This window comes from Acanthochromis polyacanthus, chromosome 19 (genome assembly GCF_021347895.1).
Source record: "Acanthochromis polyacanthus isolate Apoly-LR-REF ecotype Palm Island chromosome 19, KAUST_Apoly_ChrSc, whole genome shotgun sequence".
In the NCBI taxonomy this organism is placed as follows: domain Eukaryota; kingdom Metazoa; phylum Chordata; class Actinopteri; family Pomacentridae; genus Acanthochromis; species Acanthochromis polyacanthus.
Genome location: NC_067131.1, coordinates 9539976 through 9552470, shown reverse-complemented (window position 1 = coordinate 9552470; position 12495 = coordinate 9539976). Strand labels below are relative to the sequence as shown.

Sequence of the window (12495 nt, the reverse complement as noted above, 5' to 3'; positions counted from 1 at the left end):
AGCGATTTAAAAAACACTGTCCCTCCATGAGGCAGATGATTCAGTTTACATTGGTTCCTATGGAGAGAACGGTGCAACTTTGGTCTAAACTGCTGCCTGCCATTTCACTTCAGAAAGAGCTAGGTCTTCAAACTTGGATTCATTTGAATCCCAGGAAAATTGTCTACAATCTGACCAAATTTCATTCCCCTAACATTTATGGTTTGGTCGTGAGGGCGATGCGATCGTGAAATTTTCAGGCGGATTTTTCTCCTCTCCTCCACTCTACCAACTGACATGCCGCACTCTAACCAGAGCAGATTTTGAGAATTTTCACTTTTTTGAGGACTCACTGATCAAAAACTGTAAATCTCAGCCTGACATAAACTACATTCCTGCGGAGACAAGAAAAATCACTGCGTTTTGATGGTTAAATGAAGTTTCTAGGTGAACGTATGACGAAGCAGTGGCGTTTAGAAAAAAGTGGATTTTTTGAGCCGATTTTTTTCACTCCCCATTCATTTTCTATGGGAATTTTTTCGCAGTTTTTTGCGAATAATTCTGCGAAAAAATGACGTATTTCTTAGAAAAGTCATAGCACACTATTCCCGATGAAGCCGCACGTTTTGATATATAATTTGCTTTGGTTTTCTCAAAGCCCTAGGACGAGTTACGAATCGAAAAACGGCGGAAACGTGAGGAATAATAAAAGAGAATAAACGCCACAGGAGAACAATAGTGGCTCGTGGCTTCGCCACGAGCCACTCTCCTCCCATTGCTTTGCAATGGAGAGGAGAGTGGCTCGTGTCGAAGCCCGAGCCCCTAACTAGACAATTCCCGCTGGTGCGGAAATCGTGGGAGGGGCTCGGGATGGCTGCATGTCCGGAGCGGCGTATTTATTCTAAACGCTGTGTGAAGCTGAGAGGTTTAACTGGCATTTTCCGGTCCGTCGCAGGCTTTTATTTTAAAATTGTGCTGTGCTTTTATTTTCAAAGGCAGAGACATGAAGATCTCACATGCTCAAAATTTGGATTGGAGTTACTCTAAAGGCTGTGTGAAGCTGAGAGGTTTAACTGGCGTTTTCCGGTCTGTGGTAGGCTTTTATTTAGAAATTGTGCTGTGCTTTTATTTTGAAAGGCAGAGACAGGAGGATCTCACCTGGTCAAAATTTGGATTGAAGTCACTCCTAAGGATGTGTGAAGCTGAGAGGTTTACCTGATGTTTTCCGGTCTGTCGCACCACTTCCAGGTGAAATGTATGCAGAGTGGAGGAAAATCGTTTCTTCTGGCCATTGAGGGATGATCTTCATTGGTATCCCTTTGAGGATGTGATGTCCCTCATTCGTCCTCCAGAGAATGTTACGTCACGTCATATGGCCATTGCAAGAGAGGTGTGGGATGCTCTGGCCAGCCACGGAATTTAAACCTGGACATCAGCTTTCTATGACATTGATCAGTTGTTCATGACTACTTTTGACATCCTCATTCATTTTTATAGATGTCTGCCTACAGTACTACTGTTTTTCATGTTTGACTATTGAATATTTGATCAGGTCCAGTTGTGGTCTTAGTGACATGTTGATGTATCATTCCTACTCACTGATCCTTTATTGAAAATATGTTCATATCATACATTCCAGCTTGTTATAGTTACACCTATATGAAAGAGAAAGCCCCAAAACCTAATATTTGAAATATGCAAGAAATTGAATGATAGGCATTGCAGGTTAATACACAGCATAAGATGTTATTAAACAACATTCCTGTGGTCCTGAGTATTTGTTATCACATTTATGTTATGATCTATAATAAGTAGTAATGGATCCATTCAACCTGTTACTCTAATTTCAACCGTTACCAAATAATTTTATATCAAAATAATCTTAAATGATTTTCCCAAACTCATGAGGGTTTGACCTATTGTCCTTTTAGTGGTTTGAATGATTTAATTTGTGATAGATTTGAGCAAATATTTGCAATTTAATACAAAAAAAACATGCAAATATTGAAAAGTTGGGCATGCCAGAGTTCAAAAGTTGTTTAAATTAATCGAGGTCAAGTCTTAACTGAAATTAAATGATTATCCAATGTGCATGTGGCCTTCTTTACTTAATGGTAAAGGATTTATTAAACATTTTTGAAAAAAATATACTTTTTCAGGTTCCTGAGTATTCATAACAGGATTGCACTATGCATGGCGCACATCAAATAAAACATTTCATAAAAAGTGTAACTTTAATGCCTGAGCTGGCCGAATCACATTATTTGATGGCTTGCTATCTGGTTTTCTTAAATATATGACAGAAAAATATGAGATTTTTCAAAGGTTAGGATGCCTAAATTGTCCTCCAATTCTGGAATGACCCATATACATAGAGAGAAGGACCAATGTAACAATGCAATACAAAATACTGTACATGTAGTACTATTATAGCAACCAAAGAAGACACTTCAGACTTGAAATATTTTCATATACTATACATTTTTTATTTACAACATTCAGCCTTTTCTTTCAGCCTTCTGGAGGTCTTCTGTGTTGTCTGTGGGTGTTAAAAGATCAAAATTAACTGGGAAAATTGAAATGTGAAACAAGTGCAAATCTGTACTGCGGTTTTTACCTGAGGCATGTCCCGTCGTAGCAGGTCGTGGAAGCAGATGTGGAGCTACAGCCGTTACCGGACCTATACAGGCCGTCGGCCGACACTGCACACTACACACCCCGCTCCCTGGACCACAGGAAGCCAAGTCCAAATTCTAAAAGGTGAACAATTAAGAGTGGCAAATTAATATCAATTAGTTTGACATTTTTCAACAATTAAGTAAATTAATGTGCACGATTAGAACGAATATCTATTGAACACTTGTTCCTACCTGAGACATGCCTATGGGGAGGCTGTAGAAGACTTCCAAAAGGACTGGGTGTCCGAGAGGAGGGGACTTGTGGGAGGACGTCTGATCTCACCACTGCACCTCCTGGACCCCCTCAGGCCTGGAACTCAAAGAACAAATCAGAGCAAGAACAAAACACAGCAGAACAATGTGCCACATGAAAAACGTGTGACACAACTGTAAAATCGGACAGCACAACACGCTGATGTGTCACAAAGTGAGTGTGTGACACAAAATCAGTGTTGGCTGGTGAGGCTTTAGCCAGTCAAAATGCAATAGACCGGGCTGTGATAGCTATAATACGTTTGGAGAACACCTGACTGAACACATTTCTCAGGTTGGGAAATGTAAATGTGATCAATCACAGTGTTCTTGTCTGTGGTAGACTCTGTGATCAATTGGTTGTAGCCTCTGGACAGAAGTGCATCTCTTATGCTTTTTTTGCCTCTCGAAAGGAGGTCTTCATTGAAGTCACCACAAACAACAATAGGGTGGTGATCCAACAGTTCCAATGTGTCCAAGAGAGCGTTGAGGTTTGGCAGAAACTTTTGCAAACCAAAATCTGGGGGTCTATACACAGTTGCTATTAGCACTTTGACTGGGACCTCAACCTTCACGACCAGACATTCGAGATCTGTGACACGTCCCATGCAGCTCGGCGCCTCCGCCATCAGAGCGCTCCTGCAGTACACGGCAACTCCACCCCCGGCCTTTGACGCCATGTCCCTGCACGTGGTGTAACACGCCTGTCTGCTGCGGTGAAACACAGTGTATCCCTCCAGATCAAAGGACGAGGATACAGAGGACCCTGACAGATGTGTCTCGGTGAGACAAAGCACATCTGCCAACCTGAGTTCGTGATGCAACTTCAGGTCCACCATGTGAGATGGAAGCCCTTGGGTGTTATGATGGACGATTGTCACCTCTGCATCTGGTCGCTCCGTCCGGTTGAAGCGGTGCAACAGCGGAGTAACACTCTGGAAACTCGCGCTGCGCATGTCTTCCAAAGCTGTCGTAATGGCAGGGTCAGCATAGATTTTTGTCTCATCAAAATCGGTGATGGTGAGACCCTGAAGCGAAGTGGTGCGACTAAGCGCCACATACGCCATGCCTGGCTGAAACATGCGTTTCAGGCTCACGACAGCCGACGTCACCGTCATTCCCTGAACTTTGTGGGCTGTACACGCAAAGGCCAGCTTGACGGGGAACTGACGTCTCACGACTCCGCCCTTGCGACCGATGCTCTCCTCGGATCTCTCGACGTACACCAAGTCGTCCGAGGGGCCCAGAAGCTTTTTGCGGAGAGTCTGTCCTGCTGTGGTATTATCCAGTTTAAGTCCAAGAAAGCTCACGACTTTAGGGTCACGTCTGTCAGGCAGAATGGTGGAGATGGTCCCAAAGGTTCCATTGACAAGGCCATCCTCCACGTTGAGATTCCTGATCAGCATAACTCTTGCTCCTTCAGCTGCCATTATGCTGTCAGGCAAATCTCTCTTGGTGCCTTTGATGTTGGGCACAGGCACCTTCCTGCCGGTAGCGACATCCTTCCTGTAGTCCTCGGCCGCTATTTTGACGTCCCCTTTAAGCAGGGAGGCCACGGTGGCTGCGTTGTGACCATCTACCTGCTTGTTGGTGGCAAAGACGTGCAGCGTTCCTGGCGGGCAATCTTTGCCGTCAGAGACGGCTCTCATGAGCAAGCCTCTGTCCGCAGCGCACAGAGGATCTTGCTTGCGCTTGACACGCAGTCGATTGAGGAGTTCGGCGAACGCTCGGTCATCCTTCTGGCGCATGATCTCAGTGAGGTTGACCATGGTGAAGCGCTCTCTCCAGAGATCGAACTCTGTCTCCTCGTAGACACAGAGCGGCTTGGCCCTGCCCAGCGGCGGCAGCTGGTAAAAGTCGCCGACTGCAAGAACGGAAATGCCGCCAAAAGGTCTTCGGTTTCCTTTGAGCTGCTGGAATCGCCAGTTGACGTAGGCAAACAGCTTCTTGGAAACCATGGAAATCTCATCGATGATGAGAATTTCCACCGAAGACAAAGTTGCTCTAAGTTCATCAAGTGCATTGCCCAGGCCCTGGTACGGCGGTTCCAGGGACCTGGGAAGCTTAAGGACAGAGTGCAACGTTTTGCCCGCGATGTTAAAGGCTGCCGTGCCCGTGAAGGCAGTCAGAAGGACAGTGGGCTGGGACATGTCAGCTGCGTCCCGGAATCTCGGGAGCTGCCGCAGAATCCTCGTTGCTTCCTCATGAATGCACTTGATGACGTGGGACTTACCGCAACCAGCTCCACCAGAGACAAAGTAGTGGAACGGTTCTGGATCTTGGCCCCACACACGCCGAAGGCACCACTGGCGCACAGCGTAGAAGACGCACGCCTGGGTCTCGTTCAGACTCTGAAACATCTTGCGGACAAAGTCTGGACTTAACCGAGGCGCCTCGATTCGGGGAAGGGGTTCACCGACATTCAGGTCTTCAAAGTCGGGCACGGCGTCTTCGTCCTGCTCCTCTGGGATCTTTTCACGGAGCTCAAGACACTCCTGCCGTTCCGCCTCAACCTCGGGTGCGAACGTGTTCCAAGCGTTGAGGACCGGACCGAACTGGACGTTCTGGAGTGCCTTATCCATGCCTGCGCCTCGTCCCTCGAATCGCTTCCTGTTGTGCTCAACGATGTCCTTGACGTCGTGTCGGGATTTGTAGAACTCTTCGTACGAGGTGCGACCCCCGTCGTTGAGTTCGTCGTCAGATCGGTGGGGGAGGTACAGCTTTAGCAGTCGTCTGAAATGTTTTTCTGGCGCCTTGGTCTCAGAGAAGCGCGCATATCGAATGACTGCTGGTTTTCCGGCTGTCCTCTTGGCAATATGTCCTTTGTCACACAAAAGGGCAATGGCACTGGGGCCCTGTGCTTGTTCGCCGTAGACTACCCGATAGTCTGATGCAAATTCGGCCAGGCACATGCCCTGAAACTCAGGAGTCTTTGGTCTGAACAGGTACTTCTCAGGTACCCCCAACATCCAGACCTCTTCAGACTCAGGTGCCATGTCCTTCAGGCGACTCATAGGAAGACTCATCTTCATGGCTTCCTCGTCCGTCGAGAGGAAAATCACAGACCGCGAGCACTTTTTCAGGGGCAAGCTGCATGTGCGAGCCACTGCCTCCTGGGCGCTGACCTCTCGGTGCTTCGCATAGGCCTGCATGATCTTTCTCATTTCCTCACATTGGTTGAAGGCAGACTCTCTGCTGGTCTTCACGACCGAGTTCAGGAACTCGGTCATCTCGTGCTCCGGCTTGGTGATGTACGACATCATGTACATGGCACAGCAGTACTCGTCCAGGACGTACTGGATGTCCATGTTTGCGTTCCAAGCGCGGAGAAGGTCTGGGTTATACGCGTTAACCCAACACTCCTTCGGCTGCCGCTTCAGCATGACCACGCTCCCGCTTGTCAGATTTTCGGCACACTTCATATAGGCGTCGTGTTCCAAGTCGCATCGACGGAGGAGATCTGACAAGCTCTCAAAGGAGGCCTTCGGATCCATGAGGAGCTCTCTCAGGTGCCGAAGCTTTTCCTTTGCGTCCCTTTGCTGCCGACGGATCTGCTCCCTCCGTTCCTTCATCACCTCTTCCTGGTCTTGACCATCTTCCATTTCCACATCGGCAGCAAAGGGCTCCGTGATCCAGGTGATATCAAACGGCAGCTTGGGGAAGCCATAACGACACACCACGTTTCCCTTTCGGCAAGAGCCGGTGTGGCTCCTGCTGTGTACCTGAACCTCCGAGACGATTTTGTGGAGCTCCGGGTCCTTCTCGGGGTCAGGCATCTGGCAGGAAATGTGGCGGTCAATGAACCTGCATACGGTGTGGTCCAAGTCCTCGCCGTACACAGGGGCGTCTTTGACCCACACTAGCATGTGAATGTGTGGGCTTCCGCGGGCCTGAAATTCAACGCGGTAAAAATAATCCTCCACCTCGCCGATCGGCCGCGCTGGTGAGAGGATCAACTTTGCCATAAGGGCATCCACACGTTTTTCAAACATGCGCATTACGGTGACAGGGTTACTGCGCAAAATGTCACACTTGGCTTTCCAGTCCAGTTCGGAAAAGTCACCAAGTGTTTGTCCTTGCTGAGATTTGATGACCCCAATTATTTCAGGCCATCTCATCTCAGCTGCCGAAAAAGTCAAAAAGAACGTCGGTTTGCCGAGTTGCCTGAGCATAGCATGCAAATCTCTCAGGCTTTTATTCCAATATGCGGGCGTGCCTCTCAGAGGCTGCATAAATCGCATGGCCTCTTTGGCCTGAATTAATCTCTCCACCTCCTCTTTGTCCTGGAGCATGGAGTTTTTGATGGCACGCCCGTCTTTTGTGCGCATCTTTCCTTTGCGCATTTGTATCGACATACTTCCTCTCGCGAGGTTCGTCTCCGTTACAAACTGCGCAAAGAAAAGGTAAGTCTGGTCCTCGGCAAACCGCGTGTCTGCCCCGAAAAGCCTGGCGTTAAAGTATCTGCTGGGTGAAAGTTTGATGGGACGGTCTTCATCCAGCGTGTTCTCTCCTGTGGGAAACTGCACAGGGAACGCCATGGCTTCCAGTTTGGGGATTGCAAAAAATCCCACAGGTTTGTTGCCTTGGGCGGGGGCAACGCTGAAAATGCCATCTCCATAGGAAAGTATTTCCTGCGCAATGTCTGGTGGCTGCATGCAGGTGTCCAGAGCAAGTCCAGGTCTTAGCTCCTCCTGCTGTTCGGTGGGTATGTCTGCAGCTAAATTGGTCTGGTAGCTGTCAGACACTTGTAGCAGCTCTTGGTCCAAGATGTCTTCTCCCCACTGGGCAGCATCCATGCTGTCGTGCTGAGAGTCTATGTCATCAGCAGACTCCTCCAAGAGGGTTTCTGTCGTGACATCATTGGACCGGTTTTCCAGCTCAGTGCTTGGTGATGGCATGTCAGTATTGCGTCTTTGGTCGTCTTCTGGCCGACTCGTTCCTGCGGCTGACACAAAATCGGCCAAGACTGGCTCAGTGTAGCTATCAGCCGCCTCCAGCAGCTCCTCGTCGAGCATGCTGTCTTCTCCCCACTGCGCATCATCCGTGCACTCGTTGTCTGAGTCGTGGAGGAGATTTTGGAACGTGGCCTGTTCATCAATGGTCACATCGGAATACTCAGAGTGCTGCTCTCTGAGTTTTTCCAGGGCTACCAGCACATTCTTCATGTTGACAGTGTAGAAGTGCTGGTAACCTTTGAATCGAATGTGACGCTTTAATTTCACCTGCAGTAGCTGTGCTTCTGGGAGGGGACGTGGAAGACTGTTGACAACGCTTTCCACTTCCGATGGAACGCACACAACAGCTCCATGGACTGCTCGCTGCTGTCCTTTCGGTAAGGCGATGATCTTCGCAAACGGGAGGATTTTTGCGATGAGCTGTCTCTCCAGCACGTTGAGTTGGGCCAACTCCGGGGGAATGGGTGCCAACTCTAAATTGTTCGCTACTGCATGTGTTGGCATCCTCCCACGGCTGAGGTGGCTGTCACAGTTGTGGCAGATCCACTCCTGCAGTCTCTCTGCTGGCATTGAGCAAGGGGAGGAGCACTCAGCGTCACAGACATGCACATATGTTCCAGTCAAGCAAGCCTGTGCCACGTCGATGTTGGTGGAGTATTTAACTCTCTTGCATGACTTGACTTGATTTGGAAACATAGTCCTGTGGCAGACGGTACAGACGTATGTTGGTCCGTGGCTGATGGTCTCACGGAATGCTGCTATTGCCGCTGCCATCACTGAAGTGAGCACTGGCTGGCGAGAGGTTCCGAGCTGTCGGTATTTCCGCCTGATGCTCAGTGCTCTCCACAACTTCTGACACATGTCAGGATTGGCAGCCAACCTGTGTCTTCTGAGCAGGCTACAGCGTTGAATATGATGTAGCCTGAACTCTGGATCCTTCCTGTACCTCTGGACAACATACTTTTTCTGCCTGTTCCGAATGGCTGGATCCGTACTGTACCTGTCAAATGGCTGGATCCGTACTGTACCTCTTGAGAACATCATTTTTCTTCCTGTTCCGAAAGGCAGGATCCGTGCTGTACCTCTTGAGAAAATAATTTTTTTTCCTGCTCCGAAAAGCAGAATCTGTCATGTATTTGTATTTTACTCGGTCCCGCATTTTGACATTGAACTTGGCATAGTATTTTTTAAAATACAACAGCCGTTGTTCACAGTTCTTTTGCACACACTTTCTCTGTGCCTGAATTTTTTTGCTGCGAAATTCGGCACAGCTGGCATACCTGATTCTTTCACAAGTTTTTTTTCCAATTTTTTCTTTCACTTTTTCCTTTTTGTCACATGCTCTCCTCTTGGCTTTTCGCCTCCGATCTTTGTCCAATTTAGAGAGCTTTGTTGCTTGTGGGACAGCTGAGGAACCTTTAACGTCCTCCTCAATTTTGACAGCCGTCCCACTGTCTGCCTGCAATGCGAGGAGAGCAGGTTCAGACACTTCATCTTGAACCTCAATTTGCGGGGATTGTTGAGGATGTTCACTGGGGCTGTCAGTCTGAAAAGAAACCGGGACAAACTCGTAACTTGCAGAGTCTCCACGGTCTCTAAAGAGTGTGTGCAGGTGGTTAACCAGGTCACTGAGTTCCGCAAAAGTCATGACGATCGCCTTCCCAGAATGAGAGGGTAATCCTCTTGAGTCTCTGGAGTGGGAATCAAACACTCCATACCTCCCGGACTGATCACGGAAAACAGCGATAACCTCGGGTGAAATGACGATTATAGCCTGATTAACCTCTGCTGAAAGACACTCCAGCTGGTTGGCAAGCGGAAGCCACCACTGCCGTCTTCCAGGGCTCGATACTTGAGTTTTTAAAAAGCCACACCTGATGTCACGCATGTTGACATTATACAAATGTCTGTCTGTGAGGACTTGCTTTGGCATCTCCTCGACTGTCAGGTGATTGCTCTGGAAGGTCTTGTCGCGAATCAACTGCTGTTTGACTCCGACATACAGCGCGTCTCCCTGAGCCAGGACTCTATCGAGTGTCATCCTGGTGAACTGACAGCCCTCAGTGTGGTATGCCAGAAATGTCAATGCATTACAGCTACACTGATGGTTGCGGGAAAATACTTTGTACCTCCTATCATTCTGAGAATGACTGGCCCGGACTGACTCCACACGGCGAATCTCGCTCCTGGTTTTATCCTGAAAATTATGACAAATTGTGATCAGTAATTATTATACTTTCATTATTTATTCAGACAGCTTAATTTTTTTAGCTTGGCATTAGTACTAGCTTCTTCAGTTAAAGGATCATATGATTTAATGTTTCAGTGAGAACTTTTATTGTTCCAACATTATGAACATCCTCTCACCAATTTATGGAAATCTTGTATTATTTTAGCGTATTATTGCTTACTATTACCTTAGCAAGTTTAATATACATATTTGTACGTTTATTGCAATAACACATATTATGTATGTATATATTATACATAATATATATTTTATATATAGTTTACACACACACACACACACACACACACACACACACACACACACACACACACACACACACACACACACACACACACACACACACACACACACACACACACACACACACACACACACACACACAGTCTCTCTCTCAATTACATTTGAACAGATCATAATGAATTGCATTTTATTCTAAAACCATGAACACATAATAACCCTATGTCACTTAATTTAATTTACTGGTTAGCTTCTATTCTGTAGACATCAACACAGATTTCAACATGACATTACTATTTTAACGTAATGGGACTTGCTCCAATGTTTGTGAGGAGGCTTAAGGAGGGTGCTTTGAGCAGACAACTTATGACTGCAGCATCAGAGTTGTTTCATGTAACAGACAGTTGATGGTCATGGGATCAACATTACTGTACAGACTGAAGGCTACTGAAGACTGCCTGGACCACATACTTTTCCTGTTTGTGTGAAATGCAATTACATAGCAAAGTCAGTATTCCATTGACTTTTTCCACCATGCCAATGGCAAGTGATTTAAATATTTTATTCACCAAAACCTTTTCTACACAAATTTTGCCAGTGGCTAGTGCTAATGTAAAACCCTGATTAGAAGCAAGAGTTACTGAGTGAATGCAATGTCACACAACACAGCATTACAGGTGCTTATTGTATTGTGACCAGTGTAATAACAGTTCTCTCAATTGCCAAACATTTTTTTAACTGCAGTAAACCAAAAAACAAACAAACAAAAAAACAAAACAATCATGACTTTACAAAAAAATACTTGTGTATTGTCTAACATGTCTATCATAGAGGAATAAACTTACATTGTCTGTTGGTGCATCAGCTGAGGTCGATGCAGCTGTCATGAACCAGGGCCACTTGGTTTGTGATGGAGTCAGTGTTCGGGTCATCTGATAAATGACAATAACAGTGACACTTAAAAAATGAAGCAACACGATAGCTAGATAGTTGGCTAACGACTAAATAGCATCAGTTGTCTAAAAGCTAGTTATCTAGGTATCCAAAAGATATGTATCTAGCTAACAGCTAGCTAGCCTTTGAATAAGCTAGCTTGCTAGCTGCCAGCTAGCTAGCCAGTAGTTTCAGTTGTCCCAAAGCTAGCTACCCGAAAGATAGCAAGCTAACAAATAAGCTAGATTGGTAGCTGATAGCTAGCTAGTAGCTTCAATTTTCCTAATGCTAGCGATTCATTGGAATTGTCATTATACAGTAAATGTGCCAGAAAAAAACAGGAACAACAAAAATGGCCACAACTGGAGATGCCTGCTTTGTAATGTTCTTTTAATTGATTATAGAGAGTTAAATATACCTTCTCGGAGAAGGAGGCTTGCAGCCCGCCATCATCAGCTGTCCAGGCCTGTCCATTCGGTGAGGGGGTATCATCTTGGCCATCTAAACACAGAACAACAAAACTTCAGTGAAATGACGATGATTTTCAGTGAGATGATGCATTTGATGAGAAGAGGACTAATCCTTACTTTGCAATGGAGAACAAACAGGGGTTTCTGTCTTGCCCCAACTGCAGGACAATCTGGCCGGGGTGAGTCAAACTGCTAATGACAGATGAGAAAAAACATAGCAAGTGTCAGTGTGGACAATGTAGACGCCTGTGGAATGGAGCAGCAGCAACCAAATGAGATACCAATTAAATGGAGTTGAACAGCTATCCAACAATTTCAACTACATTTCTGTGTACTGATTCAAGTCTGTTATATTTGTGGCTGTTGTTATGAACTAGTTTTACTTAATTGCAGATGACACTAAAAAAAAAACCATCAGCAGAATAACTATCAGGATTACAACGTTTGAGCATTCATACAATCTTTCCGGGAGATAAAATTTTAATCAATCAACTTACCTTCTTTGGCTTAGGAGAAGCCTTGAAATCCGCCAGGCAAGACTTATGGGAGGAGACACTTTCTGCATGGCACTGAAATCCGCCAGGCAAGACATATGGGAGGGAGACACTTTCTCCATGGCACTGAGTGCTGTGCTGCTGAACCAGACGGGGTTCAGTGGAAGAAAGCTCTCCTCCACCTGTAAAACACAAAGCAGACACTACTAATTACAGTTTGTCCTGTCAAAAAACAACCAAAAGCAT

At 46.4% G+C, this 12495-nt stretch overlaps 4 protein-coding genes across 4 annotated transcripts in view; 2 read left to right on the top strand and 2 right to left on the bottom strand.

Moving 5' to 3' along the window:
• Positions 1–12495, top strand: part of LOC127530213 (dephospho-CoA kinase domain-containing protein-like) — a 147466-nt gene that overhangs the window by 77182 nt on the left and 57789 nt on the right. The window lies entirely within an intron of this gene.
• LOC110949593 (myosin light chain kinase, smooth muscle-like) overlaps positions 1–12495 on the bottom strand; it is a 151891-nt gene that overhangs the window by 111101 nt on the left and 28295 nt on the right. The window lies entirely within an intron of this gene.
• Positions 1–12495, top strand: part of coasy (CoA synthase) — a 153670-nt gene that overhangs the window by 122768 nt on the left and 18407 nt on the right. The window lies entirely within an intron of this gene.
• On the bottom strand, positions 2442–8757 carry LOC127531171 (uncharacterized). The gene is made up of 3 exons (XM_051939906.1): positions 2850–8757; positions 2597–2732; positions 2442–2518 (listed from the first exon to the last, which is right to left on the bottom strand). Exon 1 carries the CDS (start codon positions 8723–8725, stop codon positions 3125–3127), a length of 5601 nt encoding a protein of 1866 aa, XP_051795866.1. The 5' UTR covers positions 8726–8757; the 3' UTR covers positions 2442–2518; positions 2597–2732; positions 2850–3124.

Excerpts from the sequence above, each read along its gene's own strand:
- LOC127531171 (XM_051939906.1), bottom strand. The coding sequence starts at position 8,725 with ATGTGTCAGAAGTTGTGGAGAGCACTGAGCATCAGGCGGAAATACCGA.